Source organism: Serinus canaria, chromosome 19 (assembly GCF_022539315.1).
Source record: "Serinus canaria isolate serCan28SL12 chromosome 19, serCan2020, whole genome shotgun sequence".
NCBI classification, from domain to species: Eukaryota; Metazoa; Chordata; class Aves; order Passeriformes; family Fringillidae; genus Serinus; species Serinus canaria.
Window position 1 is genome coordinate 3431917 of NC_066332.1, and position 22368 is coordinate 3454284.

Sequence of the window (22368 nt, forward strand, 5' to 3'; positions counted from 1 at the left end):
TGAATTAGAAACCCCAGCACAAGGGAAGGAGTTCCTGCACCAGGCTGCACATTCCAGCTCTGGCTCCTCTAGCAGCACTACAGCAACAGAAAGTTTTGTGTTGTTGGCAATTCCCTCTGGGACAGACAGCACCTCTGCCTGATGGACACCAGACACCTGAATTTCAGCCCTGGAGGGATGCCCTGGTGCATCTGGTGGCTGCCTCATCAGCTTAACAAACCTGAATCTTTCACACAAACTTTCACACCTCCTGTTTGAGGACTAAGTGGCCCAGGTGACTCTGAAGATATCACCAGTCCCAGCATGTCACAACAAGCCTTCAACTGAGCACATTTATAAATATGATTCACCTAAAACATCTCAAGAAACAACCAGACTGAGTCCAAGTGCAAGTGTGACTGTGCTTCAGTTGTTTGAATGATTCCTTCCAGGTCTGTCAAGCCTTAACCTGGTAATATTAAAGCAGCAAATTATCCAACAGGGATTCTTCCACCAATCATTTGCAGTGCAAATATCATTCCCCTTTTTGGACAGGGCTTAAATGGAGGAAGTGAAGAGTCCCATTAAAACAGGAAGGGTGCTCCAACAGTGAGAGGTCAGGAAAAAAAAGTAGGGCTTGGAATTTATGGTGTCCAGGAGGCTTTGGTGTCATAGCCACAGCACTCAGCTTTATTGGGCTGTTTCCAAAAAGGCTGCTGGGTAGTGGAGCAGGTTTTAACTAGTTTAGACAGATAAAGATCATCCTCGTCAATGGAAATGAACAGCTGGAGGCAACGGTTTAGAATCCCTGGAAACAAAACAATCTGAAGGCATGAGCAAATTAACTCCATCAACACTGAACTGATTGAGCAGGAATATTCTACCCAAAATTCTGCTTCTACCCAGTTACTGCTGGTCACAGAGAGACCACTTACTGCCAGCAAGGAAAAGCAAATATTTTTCTTGCATCATATTTGTCAGGTACAGAAGAGAAGCTGATCTTGCCAAACAAGAGACACATGCACAGAAGCACATTCCTAACTCATTAATAGCCACGATGGCCCATGGAAGCATTCCCAGCTCATTCTGCAAACACAAAAACTTACACACAGCTAACTGAGAAACCCAGAGGCACCCAGGGAGTCAGCAGAACTACATTCATTCAGCAATAAATACATTCATCTAGACTGCTCCAGGAAGTGACTTTTCTTTCATGGTCAGAGTTCACAGAATACTTTATGAAATTGGAAATGTGTTCCCGTGATAGTAAGGGACCCACAGAAAACATGAGAGCAGCAATTTTCTGCCTGTGCTCTGGATATCAGTAATTGGGTACAATAAGGATGAAAAGGTGATGAAGAGAACTGAGTTCAAACACAGCCATGCACTCAGGACAGGCTCACACGAGGTCTCCACATGCCCAGGGAACTCTGATGGGACATCAAACTTCAAAAACTGCTCACAAAATAATTCCTGAAAAAAATATTTTTCCTAATATCATAAATAGGTTCTGCCCAAACCTGTACAGTTCCCCGAGGTGCTGCACTATTAAAATAAGCTGCATTCATTGCTTTTACCTTCAGGACCTTGTATGAGAAACATTCAGCATTTCAGTGGTTAACTGCTCACTGCCTTTCTGGCTAAGGCTGATAATGCCTCTGAGCTCAAGGTCGAAGGGCTGAGATGAAGGACTATAAAGGAGTGAAAATTAGCACATTCCCTGGAGCACACTGGAGCTGGTCCCAGGAGACACCTTCCCCTCCCTGTCCTCTGCCCCACAGAGCTCCTCGTTGCTGCTGTCAGTCACTGCCACACACCAAGACATAAATCCTGCACCGAGGCTCCCAGGTCCTGCTGCTGGAGGGGGCTGTGGGAAGGGCACAGGGCTTTGGGCACTTGGCCATATTTCCATCAAACTATTATGGTCTGGAGGGGATGTTTATGGGATTCCACGTGTGTGATATTGAATGCAGGTGGCTGCTTGGATGCAGGGAAAAATGGGGAGATGAATAGGAGGAAAAAAATATTTTTAATGGAATAAGGCTCCAGAAGAGTTGTTTTCCCAGGAATTTTCAGTGAAACCCATGTTGTGCACTGTACAGAGAATTTACAGCTGTGCCAGGGGATGTGCAGCCTCAAGAAAAGAAATGGAGAATTATGCTGCAGTGTGGAAAAGAGTCTGTCTCTGCTCACTGATGTCAGCAGTCACAGGAAACATCATGTTCAGAAAACAAAATCCTGCACCTTCCTGTGTACTCATCCAGGACCCCTGGTTTTCTCCACCTCACTCTTTGCTTTCCTCCCTGCCAAACTGAGCAGAGCAGACACTGCCATTTGCAGCTGCCCTTCCCAAGGTTTGCCCAGGAAGGAGGCAGTGGATGTCCTGGATGTCCTGGAGCTCCCTTGTGGGGATCTGTAAGTGCCCACAGCAAATCACACCAGCATGAGGCACCATCCCACCTTGTGCAGGTTTGGCCCAGCAGCCTCACAGCTGAGAATGAGAGATGCCCAAAATCATCATCAATCCTCTCCAGGGCTCTCCTCTGCCTGCCTGGGCTAGAGCTGCTCTCCCACCTCAGCCTGGAACACTGTGCACTTTGCCAGCCCTGCTGGCCCTGCCAGCAGCCAGCAGTTTTGTAGGCTCATCTTTCTAGGAACATTTGTGCTCAGGATGACCAGATTCCTGTCATTTGGGAGGTCACTTTTGGCCAAGGTAGAGATTTCAAAGCCTTCACAGACACATATTGCCAAATTATACCTTCCTTACATGATAGACCGTTCAATCTCTGTCCAATTTTCCACTGCTCACCTTCCACAGAGCTTTCAGAGCAGCCAGGGTGTTCAGATGGACAATCCTCTCTTGAAGCCTTCCATGTAATTTATTCTGCTCATGAACTAAGCTCTCATGACTGCTCTAAAGGTTAAGTTAAACCCAGCAGCTGGTCTGTGTGATGGCCACGTGGCTCCAAAACAGCAATTGGGCTGTGGGATAACCTTGAGACCTGACCCTCTGTGAGCTGGGAAATCCCCAGGCCCTGGGGGCTCTGGACACCCCAGAGTCACCCATGGGGACCAGCAGGGACCTCTCTGCCCTGACATGAAACCTTTGTGGGTGGCTTTTACAGGGAGCAGGCAACAGAGTGACTTCTTGGAGATGTTAAGATCTCCATGTACACATTCCAAGATACCAGTGCCAAACTTTCAAGGTGCCCATGTGATTTTCCATCCCACTACACACCAAAAGGGTCAGAATGAAAGAGCTTTCTCATTTCTTATTGCCTTTTAATCCTGCACAACCTTAATCAGTCCAAGGCTAGGGACAAGGAAACTTTTTGGCATGACTTCTCCTTATCCCCAGTGCCTGATTTTCCATTAAACCAGCCCAAAGGTCAGTGGGCTGATGGTGGAAGCAGGTGAGCTGCTGTGCACGAGGCTCCCAGCTGGGAACAATGACCACAAAGTGTTTGTTGGAACAGAAGATGCCCTTTGTATAAAGTTATAACTGTATGAAATGAACATCTGGGCAATGAAACTGGATCAAGAAGCAAAAGATCCCACAGAACAAAATGAGGTGAGTGCACAATTAGTGAAAAAGCCATGTGATGACTAGAGGCAATCAGTGACCTTTATATCACAGCTTCAAAGTAATTGAAAAAAATGTGTAAACAGAAATTATTTCATGCTCTCCAAAGTAGAGCAGGGAATTTTATTTTTGAGATTATGCTAAGATAAGCTAAGTCTGGCTAGCCCAGGCTCTTGAAGCACAGCCTCTAAATCCTGACTTTTATAACTATTTATAAATTCCTCTTCCTATAATGGGCAATTACAGACAGGAGGGAATTATTGCTGTTAGGCTGCATGTACATCTCTGATTCAATTGAAAATAGCCCACTTAGATAAATGATCAGCATCTTGCAACATCATGTTCTACAGAGAACAGATGCTGTGTGCTTATTGGAATGTAACAACCTCCAATTTGGGAGAGAAATGGACTGGAGCAGGATGCCAACTGTCAAATGAAAAGCCACCTACGACTGGGAAGCTCAAGAAATTTTTAAACCAGCAGCATCCTCCCTCTCCTCATAGTAAAGAAATACTGATTATTCTGAGAGTTGTATTTTAAGATTGGAAATAATAATCTTAGGGTTTGGTGTAGGTAGAGGGTAAAGGAAGTGGGAAAGATGTAATGACTGGAATATTAACAGTAAAATACTCTGGGAGAGCTCTGCATGTTCCCAGGGACAAACCCACGGCTCTGACAGGTGACACTCCAGCTTCCTCCATCCCTCCCCAAAGACAAAGAGTAATTAGGTCCTGAGGGAACACATTTTTTTGACTTGGGCATGATCATGTGTTTCTCTTTAAAAAATAAGCATCCTTTGGGTTTAAATCCACAGGAATTATGACAGAACACAGGACTGATTGTTTGCAAAGACCTATCCGAACGGCCATGTACTAATTTATTTTTTTAATGAATTATTGATGATTTCTCAGCAGAGACTAATGTCTATTCACAGGGATGACACAATTGCTTATCATAATTTGAAATCTGGTATTCATTTGACGTCTGTGCCTCAGTGCCTTGTTGATAAATTACAGCACAAAGCTCTGTAGGAACAAGTTCATATTCAATGTCTTCAAACAAAAACAATTGATGGTTCTTTTCAAGACCAGAAATACAGAGAAGCTATGATGGCTAAAGCTAATTTTAAAAAGTAACTTAAAAAAAATAGTTTGGAGAGGGCATCAGGCCCTGCTGTGTAAGACAAGAAACAAAATTCAACTCAATTATTTCTGAATTGGTATTTAGTCACAGTATTTTTATCTTCAGCTCTTCACACCAGTGAAATGGAAATAATTACATGTTTACCCCTATGTAAAGAAGTTTGGGATCCTTCTAAAGAAAGTATTCTGTCTGTTCTCTGATTTCTAGATGGAAATCTAAGATGTTTCTCAGTAATCCTGGGTACTGGGAACCCCACAAACCTGTCCTTTACTCCTTGGACTGACTTCCCATGGGGTATTGAATCAAATTCAACACCTTGGTCTTGACTTGAAGGTCTAGCCCAAAATATACAAAATACTGCATAAAACTCCAAAATTAAGAGTATAGTGAACAGTTCTGTCCATTTGGAGCTGAGGAGCTCTGCAACAAGGATAACATTTCAAGCAGTCAGGACTTCCTTAGAGGCTGGTGCCAAAGAGTAAATGGTGTCTCAAATCAAGGAATCACAAACTGCTTTGATTTCTACTGCAAATACCAGGAATGCTCCTGGGAACCTGTTCTTTTTAGCAGAAAACACAGTAATATATCCAGTTCAAAATTCTCCAAAGCAGATAAGAGAGCTGAGACATTTGGGCCAAATGTCATCCCAACAATGGAGACCCCGTTTGCCAAGGCAGGTGACAGGGGCTGGGTGTGTCACCTACTGGGCACCTCGCTTTGGTCATGTAGGTGTCACCTCACGATGCTGCAGCTGAGGGACACCACTTCCAGGAGGGACAGCTCCTGGGCAAAGCAGCAGCTTTTCAGTTCAGCTCCTTCCTAAGGCCAGCAAGGTGGGTGGAAATGCTCAGTGGAAAGCCTGGACAGCAGACATGGACTGCAGCAGCTGGTGGCCTTTGGGAGTTTCAGAGCACACTCTCAGAACCATCTGCTCTTGTCTGTGTCCGCTCCCAGGGGAGAGACAGACTGACATGATCCCAAAAAAGGTGGACTGGTCTCTACAAACTCCCTGGGCTCCATTATGTACCCTTTGGGATGTCTCTGGTCACTCTGGTATTTCAGAGAGTCACAGGGGAAGGACCCAGCCCAAAGCACCATCAGCACTGTGAGGAAAGAGCATCACCAGGCCCAGATGAAGTGATCAGGAATGTCCAGAATAGCTCCCAGATCATTCCTCATTATTATTGTTGGCTTTGCCACAGTGCCTCGGAATTCATCTGGGCCCTGACAGTCTAAGTTGCCCTGACTGAGAACAAAAAGCCCAGCAATTCCACAATCACCACTGATGTTTTTAAACTGAAATACAAACCACCAGCAAAACCAGGAGTCTCTGAGGAGCAGACCACAGGACTTCACTCCTTCCTTAGTTTATTTTGTTTTGTAAAATGCTTGAAGAAAGAAACAGCTCAGTGGGGCAGAGTTTGGGACAGGGTGTGTTAAGCTATTGACCAAGAAGCCATGTCCAGCTCACATGGGTCCTGGCACCACTGGCTCAAGGACAGATCCCAGTTCCAAACTGGGCCAGTAGTCTCACTGTCCTGTCAGAAAAGCACAGGTAGAAGGCAATACCCTGTTGTTCTTAGCTAGTTTTGCTCTGTAGTTCTGCCACACAAAAGGTCACACATGCATCCTAACATGCCCAGGACCTCACAGTGGAAAAGGTACAAACCCAAGGGGAAGGAACAAAAAGTCTCTCACAGCAGCCAGTAAAATCTTTCAGAGGCAAATGACTGAAATACCACAACCTTCATATGCCAAATAAACCTGGTGACCCTTCAGCACAACCTTAATATTAAATCTGTTTGCTCTTGGAACGATAAACACACCACACTGTGTAGGCAAACTGCAGTTCTGATTCTGGCCCACGGAAGTCAAACAGGACTTTGCCTCTGGCTCAATGGCCAGACCCTCAAAAAGCAGGAGAGCCAAAAACATAATCACTCCAGCCAAAGAGATAGACCTTGGTCTATCCCACATAACAAAAATACTACAGTCAGAAACCTCAGGAGACAGCTTGTAGCCAAATCAATGCTTCAGCCACTTTAATTAATCATCTGGAAAGGGAAAGCACAGAATAGTCGCTTCACGGACATTGATTTCTCATGCCAAAACTTATGTAAATGCAGATGCAACTTCAGCAGAGCTCTCCAGAGGATGATGGCCTGATTCCAAATGCAGCTTCCCATGTTGCAACGTTCCAACTTCCCCCTACCAATTCTATCCAAAAAAGTTTCCTGACTTCTCAGCCTCCCACAAACTCCCATCTCCTGCAATCCATTTGACCAATGCAATGATATGGGAGCATTAATTCTTGCAGTCCTGCTGTACCCACATAATGCTGACATTCTGATGCCCTGGGCTCTCCAGCTGCGTGCAAATTTCAGTCCTACACCAAATCACTTCCTTTTAGAAGACAATGTATCAGGAAGTCAAACCCCTCTCTCACTCCCACAGACTTTACCGGCATGCAAAGTTTCTGCTCATGCAAACGAAACAAGTCTGCAGGCACTAAGAGCACCCCAGTTGCAGAGCTCCATCAGCAAGCTCCTCTCTCTCCTTGCTCCCGGTGAAACCTCCCACAGCAGCCCGGCCAGGAACTATGCCTGGAACTCCATTTGCGACAGCAAAGTGGGCCTCGGCAACAATGAACAAGCCGAGCAGAAGGAACGCGGGGCCCTTTGTGGCCGGGGCCGCTGCCAGCGTTATGCAATGCTCGCTATGGCAACGCGGGCGCTCGGCAGTAACCCCGCCGCAGGCACTGAACTCTGCCCCACTGGCGAGCGCCGAGCCGCCCACTCGCCCGGCCGGGCTGTTTACACTGCTCACATGACGGCCCGAGGGAGGCTCCTGGCAGCCGCTCCAGCAGCCAGCCGGATTTCTAGGACCGGCCGGCACTGCCAAAGGCTGGCAGCCATTCGCTCTTGCGAGCTGCGGGGCCCGCCCGCAGCGCCCCGGAGAAGGGAAGGGCACCGGGGCGGCGAGCGGGGCTTGGTCCTCCCGACATCAACGCACTGAGCATCCAGTGAGGGGAGAGAGAAGTCAGGAAGCTTTAAGGAAGGGAACTGAATTGTTGCAAAGTGTGGAATATGTAAAAATCCCTTTGCTTGCTAAAATGTGTAAATAGTAAAGAGTTCTGCTGGTTGATTTGTGGAGTTCCACCTGGCACACCCAGGCTTGGCAGCTCTGAAATAAATAATCAGTGTTTGTCTCGAGTGTGCCATTACTGGTTTGCTGCACACCGAGTAACAAATCCGATTTTTGCAAACAGTATCTCTTTTCTTTCCTTAATGAGTGGCAGATGAGTGAGGATAATGAACTGGAGCTGGGCACTCGTCAAGAGCTGTGTGCCATGAGCTGCACGTACCTGGGTTACACGAGGTTGCACAGAACTCCCAGAGTGGCACAGAACTGTCCCAGCCTTGGGCTCGGGAGCATTCACCAAGGCACAGAGGAGGATGTGGAGACAGGGATGCTGTGCCCCACAGGTGCCTTGCTAAAATGGTGATTTAGTCTTACAGCACAATCCCGAAGGAAAAAGCTGCAGATTCCCAACGCGCTGCGTGAGCGCTGCTACTGCTCTGGCACTTCCACAGCATTCATTTCCACACGTTAACAGATGTTCATTAACTCACACCCCTGCGAGGCTGGTATGGGGAAGTGAGTGAATAATAACCTCCACATTTTCTAATGAGAGAATTAAGAGCTCAGGTAACTCTCCCCAGAGAGCCCGAGGCAGCAGAGCTGAGTCAGGGGCAGAGCCTGGACCGGAGCCCTGAGCCTGGCTCGGCTGCAGCACCCACACACACTGCAGGAATATGCTTCACTGCCTGGGGCAAACATCAACCAAATCCTCAACAGGCCTCTCACCGGTGCTCTGCAGAGCCTTCTATATTCCTGGGCACTTGGACTGAGCAGAAAACATATTTACAGTTGCAAATGATCCACCATTACCACCAACATCAAAGGAGCTGCTTAAACATATCCCCAAAACTTGCCAGGGGCCAAAGTGTGACCTCTGCATCACCTAATTGTGCTCTGCATGACACAGCCCTGGATGACTCCTTGTGTCAATACTCTTGGCTGTTCTTCCTTTTAGGTAAAAACTCATGTCGTGCCCTAAAATATTGTATTCTCCAGTAAAACCTTGCTACTCTCAGTAAGAGTTTGTGTGGATTTCCTCTTCTTTGCTATGATGACAAGTTCCTTGTCACAAGAATGGGCCCTGCAGATACAGCTCTTGACACTGCTTTTCAGAGAACTGCCTTTCACAGGTTCATCCAGTTATCCCTACATCCAAACATAAAAGCTTCACCAAAAAATAGAAAGGAAATTTAGGTCTGGATAAAAATCTTGACACTCCTAAATTTCAGTTTAAATCAGTGGCTCAGTCTCATTTCTGCAGGAACAGGCTCTTGCAGCTCTCTGACCCTCACTGGTGACAGCAGCTGTGGGAGTTCTCCTCCAAGCCTCAGTCTCCTGGCACCAATCCTGCAAAGCCTTCACCTCTCTCCCCCACGGGTCAAACCTCTGCCTGCAAATGTTTTTATCTTGCAATATAATACAGTGCCTTTCCCAAGGCAAATGATAAACCAGCCTTGGCAGCCCATCGTGTGGCTACTTACAAGAAGAAGAGAAATGCTGAGTATTTGGCTAATGAAACAGAAATACAGGAAGAAAATATTTATAACAATGCTACTGTTTAAATAATGGAGACCATAATTTATTACAGATGTGACCCTTCTCCAAAATGAAGGGTTTAAATCTTGCTGATGCAATGTAATGACAGGAAGTAGAACGGATTTAATGAAGAATTCAACCAACTTCAATTCTGAATTGCCCCCTTTTATCACCTGCCATTTTGTACCCCAAAACAGGAACAAAATTTGCTTCTTTCAAGCATTGTTTGTCAGACTTTTCAGTGCTCAGATTTAAAAACTGATTGATAGGAAAACATCCATCCTTCATCCTAAAAGAGACTGAGCCCTTCTACATTTAACAAAATTCAGTTAATTATTAACAATTAAAGATGAGAAAATGCCATGGAACTCAGACAAGATTTGTTATGCTTACAGTCACATATAAAAAATGGAGAATGTATGTGCATGGAGGGGAGGATGTGTAATGAATTATTTCAGTGGAAATGGCAATTGCAGAGAAACAGACTGCAACACTGAAATGAGAAACCCTGAAATTACTGTACAAGGAGTCTGCAGGTACAATGAGATTGAGTTAATATGTGACTGGTTAGAAGAGGGGGCATGACTTGGCATGGAACAGCAATCAAAATGTTTCCATTTGATGCTTCACTTGGCACAGAAGGATCAGGTAACAAAATATTCACCCAAATCATATTTCAGTTGCTAAAAAGGCATTTCAGTTCCCTGCATGGCAGTAAAAATACTTTTTTCATTTTAACTAAAATGGATTTAAGAAGCTACAAGAGGCAAAAGATGCTCAATGATGTCCAGCAAAGAGTTAATTTCCCTTCTCCTGATGCAGTAAGACTGAAATCATAAAACACCATCCACATTTGCTAATCTAGTACACATTAGGAAAAAGGTGGATGTGCAACAAATGAAAACATTCACTTCCTATTTGGTTCATCAAGTTCTGTTTTCTCCTTTTTAAAAAGCTGTGTTGCATCACCTGAACAGCATTTCCTTCAGAACAAATTACCTAAAGTCTTCAAAATTGGCTTCAGTATCTCCACCAACAGCAACAGTAAAACTCTATGAGCAAACAAGTAAAATTCACTGAATTCTTTGATATACTGAGTATCTTTTACACATTTTTACTCATGATATGAAAGTACCTGAAAGTGTTTAACCATTTGCCAGCATCACTTACCTGCTAACAGAACATGTTATTCTATTGACAGTTGCTGTGAGTTGGGCATTCTGGCACTCTATTGGTGGGGCTGGGTTCTCTTAAACAAAATTCCTACTTGGTAGTGGGGTTATGTTAAATGTACTCCCAACCCAGCAAGTGTCCTTTAAGGAATTGATTCTTTTTAATAGTTTGCTCTTATCTGAAGTACCACACCCACCATCTTCTAATTCAATTTTACACTGGAACTGAAAAACTTTGTCATTTTATGCCTGCTGACTGAACTGGGGCCAAGGGGAATAAAACCATTAAGGTTTCACGTGAACTCAGAGAAGAAAGACTTCTTTGGTAATATAATTACAGAGCACAGAGCTCGTAAGAGGAAATGAACTACAGGGATTTATTTGATTAGACTTTTTTTCTTTTTCCTTTTTAATGATAGCAAGGGCTCTCCTTCCCCCACCCCTTCCAGTGTAACAGTAGATGTTAAGCAAATTCTTGGCAGGCAGGAACTGGGACTGTTACAGAGGGATGCTTCAATGGGACACTGTTATGGATGGAGTGTGTCCAGTTCAGTTTTGAGTATCTCACCCATTGCTGAGGAGCTTGAACAACACTCAGCTGTATGAAGAGTTTGTTTGCAAAAGGAGCTGAGGTTGTGTCCCACCACATCACCTTTCTAGCATCAGGGCAAAGCAGGAGCAGGGATCTGTGAGCCACTTCAGGGGCTGTGCAAGCCTCAAGGGCAGTGACCAGGTTACTTCGTTGTCTTGGTAACATTGTGGCTGACCTGGGCTGACCAGATCAGAGTGACTTAATCATCCTAAGAAGGAAACAATTGCAACAAGTGGAGAGCTAATTACTGTAGGCTCCCTCCTTGAATGGACTTCCTCAAGCTCGTGCCTCACGTTCACAACCTTTGGCCTGCCTAAGCATTCAACCAATTCTGATTGTGCACCTCCCTGGGACAAGCAAGTCACCTGCAGCACTCAGTGCACTCCGTACCATGGATCCGTATCTGTTCACACCCACACACTCCCTGGGGTCTCAGGAAGCAGCAGGTTATAAACTCTTATTTACACTGTGTCAATATAGAGGATTTTACTGTTAGTTACAATGTAAGGTGCATGTTTTATCTACTCGGTGCTTAAGCCCTGATTTTCTCTCTCTCAGTACAATAATGCAGCTGTGGAGATCATCTGGGAGACTGAAACAAATAGTGCCCTGATATAATCATAACAGAGCTGGAGGAAAGGCAATTTCAGCAAAAATCCTGACAGCAGAATCTGCTTCTGCTTAAGTCTGACCTGTTCTCCTTGCAGAAGCAGCATGACAGAATGTTTTGCAAAAGATTTGTATTTATATGCTTGGCTGTCAGCTCTAGATGTTGCTCCTTGTCTGTATAATAATTACATGGAATGCTCAGTGGAGATGTTCTCTAAATTGAAATAAACAGAATCAATACAGACTTAACTGCACTGTCACACCACATGAATAAAACATGCTGATGGATTTTCTTGGCCAGTGTTCAACAGGGATTTATTTGGTCATTGTTATGCTATGCAAAGTGCATGTTAAATGGTGTGCCAGCAGTTGAAAAATGCCATTTCTGTCTAACTTTTACCTGCTGTTGTTACCAGTAACTCCTAGGATTCTTCAAACAGAAAGAGCTGCATATTTATCTCTGCCACACAGTACAAGTGAAGAAAAAGAAACATTTTGGAAAATAGCTATGCACAATGGTTAACACTGGATAGGGATCTAGGGCACAGATATTACATAAAAAATCACTTAACATAACTACCAGTTAACTTTGAATCCTCTGCATTTCTTGTACTTATTTCTCCAACACCAAACCATCCTTTCTTCATGCTGCATGATGAACTGCTGCAGTTCACTGGCTCCTGGACCTTCACTTGGTTCTGCAGTTTATGGATCTTTTAGAAGGTCTCACAAAGCAACAGCCAAACCCCTAAATGTGGTCACTTCCTTCATCATCCCAAGCAGACCAAGGTTGTTTCAGTTCACTGGAAGGCACTGAAGCATGTTCAGGTCTCATCTGATTACAGAGAGCCTGTAATGCCCCGAGGCCACTGAGACTGTCAACACAGCTGTCCCTGTGTGCTGAGACAAATGTCCTGCTGGGCAATCCCTGAGTCAAAATGGAAACACAACTTCTGACATGGATTAGGGGTAAGGACAAGGACTGGAAATAGGCCAGGAAGCCAGGGAAGTTTATTAGGTATTACTAAAGGAGATTCTATTGAGCTGTTAGGAAATACCTTGACCCTGGTGCTGTTCTGTAAGTCCAAGTATTCTGAAGTAATTCACGTCTCTGGTCACCTGTTGCTAACATAACATAAAAATGAACATTTTCTGAGCATGTTTCAGACACACAAGACTACACAGAATATGTATAAAGCTCACAAAGAAGGGAGGTGCAGAGATCTGCACTCTAATGGCATTATCAGTTCTTGTGAGAAAAGCTGTCTTGCTGCTTCAGCACTGAGCAGCTCCCACCCTCACCCATCCCACACCTTCATCCTCCCCACACCCTCACCCATCCCACACCCTCATCCTCCCCACACCCTCACCCATCCCATACCCTCAGGAAAATCCTGGCAGGGCTGCAGTCAAAGGCAGAAATTCTGTTTCCTGACACAAACTCTGCAGCAGAAGCAGACTGGAGCAATCCAGTCCCTGAAACCACTGAACAATCTCCTGAATGCACATCCTGAGGGTTAAACATCCCCAAATAAATTACAATTACTGTTCATGCAGATCACCTTAAAGACCTTGGGCAACAGTGTTTTAACATTAAATTCTGCAGGTTTATTTTTCTAATACCTCTTCATATACTTTCTTTTTAATTAATTTTCTGGTCATCTGTGGCTTAGAAAATGATTGATTCAGTAGGTACCTGCTCCCACATCTGGGCTTTCTTTAAACAAAGTCACAAAAATGATGAATCTTGTCCTACATAATACTTTATTGCTACCTACATTCATGCTTTTGGTGTTTTAATCATAACTAGAGGTTCACACACTCCCATCTCAGCAAGTACAGCATGCTGGATAAGCCAAAAAACCATTTTCAGTTGAAGGCTTGCCCAGACATCTAATATTTTATCATAAAAATCTGAAATTTTCTCTTGCTCTGAGTCAGTGATATAAAATTTACTTCATGGAACATTTGAATTGGGAAAAAAAAAAAAAAAAAAGGAAAACAGGCCTGTAAATCAGGACTCAAAGAATTGGCAGGAGCATTCCCAACCTTGGGCCTTGTCCCTGCCAGTTCAGCTGCTCCAAGGGCCAGGGGGTGTTGGTGACACCACAACAGTGACAGTGCCACACAGAAAATTCAAACCAGGCTGTGGTGAGGGCCAAGCCAGCAACATTCCTGCCCACCTCTTCCTGCAGCCTAGGACAGGTGGGTGTCAACCCACTCACTAAATAAGTGATTTAGTTCTTTCTAAAACAACTCTCTCTCCAAGGATTAAATTTAATTTCTCCAGTTTGTTGTATTAATAGGGATGGAGTGATGCATTTCTCCTCACTAAATTAACTTTTAGTCATGGTTTGTGCAATTTTGAGTTGAGATGGAAGCTGGAGCTCCAAATCATAACAGTATTTTATAATTGTTTCCAAACAACTGGGTAAATTATATCAGAATTTCTAGAAATAATGGAAAAGCTTATCAAAACACAGTATTAAAAACTAACACATGCAGTAAACAAAGATAATATTAACTGTAGTTAAGGAGATAAAGCAGTTGGTTTTGGATCACACATGCTGGTGAGGCATCTAAAAAATTAGTAGAACAGACTTTCACATCTATTTTTATTCACAGACCACAAGAAGAAAAAGGATTTCCTCCTTCAGTTTTGAATGAGCTTCTCAGCTCTGAATTACTGAGTGTCTGATAAGACAACTCAAAAGGAGTCTCTCACTCTAAAATAGTCTAGTGCTAAGAGAGAAGACTCCATCCATTCTGTGGTTTTACTTTCTCTTAAACAGTGTCAGGAAAAAGCAAAGTGCCTGCCTCTTAAATTTCATGTCAGTTATCATGTTAAGAATACATGAATCTGAGTTCTTAGAACAGATGGTCATAAATGCACATTAAATTATAATGGTTAACTTTAAACCATTTAATTTAACATAATAAAATATTAATAATTGCAATATATTTTGATCCATGCTGCTCCAGTGGCTTTTGGTTTTACAGGGCAAAATCAGGCTTGTCAGCTAATGAATTCTTGTGACTGATTGTAGTTATTACCAGTGCCAGAGGCTTTTAAAGCCAGCAGGACCACTATGGTCATTATTCTCATACAAAATGTGTGGAACAGCTCAACAGACCCCACCCACCAAATCTCTTCCTGGTGTTGGTCCTCCTGCACAACCATCGAGTCATCTCATGGATAAAGCAAACAGCTCAAGCATTTTAAACATCCATTATTAGGCCTGGTTTCCACTTCTTTCAACATTCTGGTGGCAGTTTTCCAAGTATTTTACACCAAGATACTGAACTAGAACAAGAGAATCTCAAACAACACCTGAAGAGGCAATAACAGCTCCTTACTCCTGTCTGATGTTCAAAACCTGGGAAACACACATGCACAGGTGAGGTGACACAGGGCAGCACTCCTTGAGCTGGGCTTGGCTTCAGACAAAGGACCCCTGGCTCTCATCTGCACACTCAGATTCCTGAATACTCTGCCTCCAGCAAATGAGTGTGTGATAATCCCATGAAGGACCCTCCAACCCATCCCTCTGTCCACAGGCAGAGGGAGGAGAGGAAAGAGCACCAAGGTGCAGCCTCAGCAAACTGGGCTGGTCCTGCTGCTGGTGGTTTAATGGTACAGAAAAGAACTGAGAGCCCTGTGCTTGTCCCAGGTTCTGCTGAGAGGGCAAAAAGAGCCTCTGGTCACCTCCTTCCCACGAGTGAGCTGAGCATGGGGACTCAGTGAGTTCAGTGTTTGCCCTTGAACTGGTGTGGGCTGCATTTGGCACTCTGCTTTTAGATCAATACATAACCCAGGAGTAATCTTATCTGGCAGGAACAGGGGGGCTGGGGGGAGGAACACAGCCCCAGAGGTGAGGAGAGCAACTCTTCTAAATGTTAATGGGTTAAGAATAGAAAGGTCAAATGCCTGCCTTATCAGAAGGCCCCATGTGCAAACAGGCACCAGCTCAGCAACCAGAGCACCAGCTGGGGATAAATGTCAGAAGTTAGTTACTGTAGCTGTAAACACCAAAAGCAGGATGGTGCCACTGGGAAACCTCCCAAGACACTTCTGCTTTATACAGATCACTGGGAAAGTCCAACTGCCAAGTCTGTCTGGAAATTACTTCAGTCTTAGAGCTGCTGTGGAAGCAGAGAGCACCTGTGAGCTGTGTGGTGGCCCCACAGTGAGCCACTGTAGGAGGGGTGTTGAGTGTGTCTTATGTCCAACATCCTGTGCTGGCTCCAGATTGCTCCTGCCAGGCTCACACATTCTCCTGGAATAAGGAGCATGAGGATGGAGACAGAAAGTCCTTCCCCACCTCCCTGCAGGTACAGAGGGCACTGAACAGCAAAAGCTGCACAAGGACCCTGAGCACAACATGTAATGGATTGGGGTGGAATAAGAGATGAGGCAGCACAGGAGAATACATCTTAAATACTAACACATTTTCAGCCCAGTTCTAATTAATCTTTTTGTTGGCATCCAAGGAAAGAGGCCAGAAGTTGTTTTACAGTGGGCAGTAATCTTCTTGCAGATACAAGTAATCAACTTGCAGGAATGATGAAGAGCACAAACACATCCTGGTGTGAGCTACTGTGAGGGGCCTTTGCCAGTCACCAGAGCATCCAGCCTGGCACCTTTTGCTTGCAATAAGTTGCCAATAAAATTAATCAGCTGATTCCCATTCTCTGAAAAGACTGGCAGTAAGCAGCCATCTTGAAGACTACTGCTGTTCCTTCTCTCCTGGTACTGGGAATGCCCCAGGAGAAGGTTACCTGAGTTTGGGAAACAGATCCAGGATATCTGGCACAGCTCCCTGCTTCCTGCAGAACAAAGAGCACCATTCTTGTCACCCTGCTCCCAGCTGTAAACAGCTATCAAAGGAGAGGAATAGTAACTACAAATCCAGCAAGGCTAAATATATTTTATCCCACAAAAGGGATAAACAAGATCTGTGCTCATAGCTCAGAGATCTTATTCTAACCATTGAATAGTTCCTTTAATTGGTAAAGATAGGGTTACATTTAAAAACAAAAAAAGGAATGCACCCATTTGGAGCCATGGCTCTCTGAAAGATGATTTTTTGATGTTTGTACCACAAAGTGACACTCTGCAGTTAACTGGCCATGCCTCCAGCCCCAGCCATAGGGGAGAACATCATAACCTACTTAAATCTGCAGGCTGCATCCTCCCTGCAGCAGGGCTCCCAAACAGCACAAACTGCTCCTTCCCTCCACCAGCATCACTGGGCATCTGTTTATCCCCTGCTCTCCTGGCAGCATCTGCTCCCTTGCTGACACACAGGAGCTGCTCCTCTGCATTACCACCTCGTTTGCAGGCTGGGAACTCGAGCTCATCCGTTTGAAAGAGCACAAATATTCAGCAGCACACGTTTCACACACATGGCATCACTGAGCTCTATTAACAGCTCTGTTCAACCCTGAAGCTACTGGATTTTCAGTGACAGCTCCAGCATGTTAACAACTTGGGATGTTTTCTGAATTCATGTAGGGAAGAAAAAGCTTTCATAAAAATACAAGATTTTACCTTTTTCTATTCACAGCAAGAATGACCAAACTTATTTATCCTATGAGTCACATCCTGAAGGCTTCACATGGCTGACAGCCTCAAGAGATATAATATACATTCTGGAGAGCCACTGCAGAGGAGAAAGAGTCTTTTCATCTCTCATTTCTTGAGCTGAGAGCTCAATTGAACTTAGTTCAATTTAGGAATAGGAAACACAACCCAAGTCTTCCAGCAGCACAATGACATTTCCCGAGCTGCTGCAAATTTGAATGAAATAATTTGCCAACTCTGAATGAAGCTGCGGAGATTCTGCCACAACTCCTCTGTTTCATTATGCAGGAGGCAATTTTGAGAATGCTGCCTCAGCTCTGCTGTTTATTGTGTGGACGTGTCTGCCTGCTACAAGTCTTGTTACTGCCTCTCACTCTGACACACACTGGCGTTTTCTTGGCTCTCAGTCACAGCAGGGGAAGAGCACAAGGGTATTGCAGAAACACCTCCTTTCTTCATCCCTCTTTAACATGTTCACATTTTAAACATGATTCTGTGAGCACATTTCTTGCAGCTGAAACTGTTACACAGATATTCAAAATTGGACAATAAAAATGCATAGCCCACCACTGCATGAAATGCAATGCAGGAGAGAACCATATGCAATTTTCTGACCTGTGTTATTTCTGTGCTGTCATCATTCTGAGGCATTTGATATGCTACTCTTTGGCTTAAACCCAAGAATGGCACCTGAATTTTTACCATAATAAACTTTCTCAACAGACTTTGCATTCTCATTATTCTACCCATGCAAGCCACAAGGATTTTTTTCCTCCTTAAATGTCCAATCTGCAGGCAATGGTTGTGAAACTCCATTATTTCCAGGAACTGCTGGCAAACCTACTGCTGTCTGCTCTTCTCAGTATTGCCTGTATTTTCCTTGTTCAGCCTTAAAAGCCAAACTCGGTTTGCAAAAATGTCTGGGTTTCTTGATGCCAGAACTGAATAAAGAGTAGAACAGGACAGAATTAGATGGTTTTATTATGCTGAAAAGCCATTAACTCACATGAAAGTCTATAAAACAACAAGAGCATAAAACTGAAAATAGATGCTCAGCCTTAAATCCTATTACTCAGAAATTTTCCTAGGCATTACCAATCTTTTTGGTAATGTCTTTTTAAGATCCACCTTAAATCTTTTTAAGCTCCACCACCCTCATCTGATCTTTACAATAAAAACAATGTGGAATATTTTTTGCAGTTGTAACTACTTGGATTTTCATCATTCAGTAAAGTGAAAATAATCTGTAAAGAAAGGCAGCCTGAATTGTCCAATATAGGTGATGTCTGCCACAATTTGGTCTTCAACAGGCAGAGGTAAAGAACAGACAGGTATTCTCAGTTACCTGGGAAGAGATTACACAACAGGAGATACAGCCAAGAAAGCTGGGAGATATGACAAAGATTTTGGATTATTCAAGTCTTTACTCAGTCATGATGATCCAGAAGCTACAATGGAAAACTCCCCACCTAAGGGGTTATCTGCAGGACCACACAGCAGGATCTTCACAGAGAGAAAGGGAATTACTCCAAATTTACACTGGCAGGACCAAGATCAGAGCCTGACCAGATCCAAACAAAAACCAAACAATGCCACAGGCTGTGAGAACAATCAGCAGTCCATGGGGTGCGAAAGCAATGGAGACCTCTGTGATTCCAATGCACTCCAGTGACTGAAAATATTCCAGTGCTATTGTTCTTCCTCCCCAAAACATCTTGGACCTCATCCTGTGTTCCGGAGCACTCATGAGAGACAGCTCTGAAAAGATAACTGACAAACTCACAATGGCCTGAGCTTCCTCAGCTGAGTATTCCCTTTCACTCCATTTGGGAAAGCTGCAATGCATGGAGCAGCAGCTGAGGCTGAGTCCTGGGAAGGGAAAAGGGACCATCCACAACATCAGCCCAGTTCATTCCTAAATGCAAACCACATTGGGCTGTGGAGCACGATAATAAAAACCTGCTGACCTAGTTTCCTGCAGAACAAAATCCTCTGTCTCCCCTCCTCCTGTGCCAAACCTAAATCAGATCTCGAAATTAACCCTTTGACTAGCAAGGAAAGCTCTAATAATAATCCTCAACACTCATACAGCATCTCACACCATGAGAAGAGCATGGAAATAGCAACTGCTCCATCTCCACAGCTCTGCAAACAGGGAGGGTTATTGCAGGATGAAAGTAAGACCCAGAGAAGGTCAGAGCCCTTAGCAGACTTCAGCAGAGAACTTATTCTCTTCCTTCCAAAGGATTTTGAAGCTCTGTGCTCCAACTGCTCTGTTTGTAACATTTCTTCTATGCAGATATAAAACCTTTGTTCATGATGTTCATGTGGCAAAATAACAACAGCACAGCTCTGCTTTTTTAAAAACTGCATCAAACCACTCAAGAAAAGACCATTGTTCTTCCCAAATTTTGCAATGTCAACTTGCAAGTCCTTTTCTGGAAGATGAGAGCTGATTGTGTCTGCTCCAAGTGTCTGGTGAAAGTGCTCCCTTGTAATGGCTTCACTTCCTCAGTGATGCAATGTTTCATTTGAAGGGATGCCTGGGGGAGCTTCAGAATGCACCCAGAATGCAAAAATAACAGGGCATGTCACAACAAACTCAGCCAAGAATATACAAATGGGAATCCTTTGGCTGTAGGATGCTTCCAAAGGCAGCTCTGGATCATGCTGCTGCTGCAGAGCAGAACCCACTGCAGTCAGGTAGGAGCAGCTGGGGAGCCTCAGATTCCAGACTGCTGAGAGCACCTTTGCTGGCTCACACTGACACTGTCAGCTGGAGGAGTTTTCAGTCATGTGTCAAAGAGGGTTTTATTAACACAAGAGTGGAGATTAACAACTGCTGTAGAGCTTTACAAATGGGTATTTTACAACGAGGTGACCAATGTGCAACCTGCAAGTGGAATTGCTGACTGCAGCCAGAGCTTTCAGTTGCTGTAAGAAAGACCCTGCACTGAATAATTTAAACACTTGTTGCTCCTGTATGAACTGAGAGAGCTTTGCCTACATCCAGACAGAACCCAGGACCTGGAATGACTCCAGAATTTCCTACAACAGCTTTTGAAAAAAGAAGGAAACTGGAAATTGACAACTACAAGGCATGCAAGCAATGCCACTTCACCTGAGAAGAGGTCCCTGTCTCTGCCACTTTGTCACTCTCTGCAGGGAGGCAGTTAAGGCTTACAGAGTAAAGACAGCACTTTATACACTGTACCCTCCAGGGAGTTTGAAGTGAAGAACAGAAAACCTGGATTAGGGAACACTGCAAAGGTTGTTGTAACTATATCTGTTCTCTGGATGCTGCATCTTCTCAGGTGAACTCCACAACAGCTTCTGCTTGGAAATGAGGAAGACAAAAGTCTGAGTTCCCACAGACTTACTACTAACATTGGTCAGGGGTAGAAACATGATTATGGAAAAAGAGCATCTTATTCATCATATCTACTCCCTGAGGGCTTAGGAGTTGTACATGCTTTTTTTATTGACACAAACAAGCTTTAACTTCTATTGTCTTGCAGAGGAAGAGAAGGCTGAACTCAGTTCTGGCTCACACATCATCTGCAACTCCAGCCAAATCCCAGCCACACAACTTTTATTACTGGGAGGATGTCAGAGGCAAAGACACAGCTGGAAACTCAGAGCCCAGACTGAGCTTTGCTGTGCTGGCAGGGAGACAAACCAGTTTTTGATTTGTATGTAAACAGAGCCAATCTGAACTGGAAGGTCATTAAGAGAAAACACATTTTACACAACACCCATTGTACAGTTCCCTCTCCAACTTTCCCCATACCAACATTTATTTTTTTTTTCAATAAGACTTTGTCTTCTCTTGTTGACTGTTTCAGTGACAATTCCTGTGTGTGCTGAAGTCAATGGCCAATCCCCACTGGAAGTGATGGAACTGAAATTCTTTAGACTGGATCCCAAGGAGGAGTTTGCCCAAGAGAGACTGCAAATCCCTTCCTCTGCTTTCCAATACAGTAATTACCTGCAGAAAATGCATCCATTGCAGATGCAAAGGATGATATTTCCAAAGCATGTCACAGCCTCAGATCTCACAGATTTACATTAACTGAGGTACTTACATTTTCTACTGTAGCTACAGTGAAAATAAGATGATGAGAATCCACAAAGAAACCACACAGTTCTTGTGATCAAGGTGTTAATGCCTGAACCATTATTGTGAGAAGGCTTTAAGAGCATTCCCAGCAGAAATAGGAATATATTTTCCCTGAGTAAACTTGGAGGAATGCAGAGATTCAAAAGCTTAAGCAGAATCCCTGATAGATTTTTTTCTGTTTGTTCCTCCTTTTTAAATTGCTGTGATTATTTGATACAATTGTTACTCTTTAAGGGTGAGAGTTAAGCATTTCTCTGAAAAAAGATCTGTGTCTGCCTTTAATTAACAGCTTCAGGTTCAAATGAGGGACTAACAGAGATGTTGCTGGGCTATCAAAGCAGGGAACCTTCAGAAGCAAAAGGAAAGTGCCTGTCATTCTTCATTAGTTCCTCAGGGTCTGTGTTGGCAAAACACACTGAATTGTTCTACATGTAACCAGCAAAATAAAGAGGTTGTTGTAGTTTGCTGTGCTTAAAAGGGGACTCCTGGGTATAACTGTTGAAAATAGCTTTAATCTAAAGACTGTATCTTTCTATAGCTTCCTGGAAGCATGAAGAAAGTCCACTCAAAATGTTTTAACAGGAAATCAGCAAACTCAAAGACACTTCCTTCTGCTTGGACACAAGTGTTCTAGTGACAGAATGGCTCCCAGCCAGGAAATCTGTGTTCCCAGGAGACAGCAAAGCTGGGACAAGAACCATCTGCAAATCCAGGATGGCTCCTTGGAGCTTTCTTTGCTCTGAAGATGATGCCTGTCTTTAATGTATGTTGAGGACATTCAAAAATCATTCATGAAAGAATAGTAAAAGGCAACTCTGAATGAACTAAGCATGAACAAAAGAAAAAAAATCCTCATAATGGATTTTCCTGTTCTCCTGCATGTCCCTGTCTTCAGCCCCAGACTCCTGA

The 22368-nt window shown here is 44.0% G+C and overlaps 1 protein-coding gene across 10 annotated transcripts in view; it reads right to left on the minus strand.

Moving 5' to 3' along the window:
* The window catches only part of PIGL (phosphatidylinositol glycan anchor biosynthesis class L), a 53327-nt gene that overhangs the window by 20419 nt on the left and 10540 nt on the right, over positions 1 to 22368 (minus strand). For 3 of the 10 annotated variants that reach the window (XM_050981875.1, XM_050981873.1, XM_050981876.1), the window contains exon 3: positions 12814 to 12880. The exons of the other annotated variants lie outside the window; for them this stretch is intronic. In XM_050981875.1, the coding sequence (XP_050837832.1) occupies positions 12814 to 12880 (67 nt within the window). The remainder of the gene's footprint in view (positions 1 to 12813; positions 12881 to 22368) is intronic. 10 annotated transcript variants of the gene reach the window in all.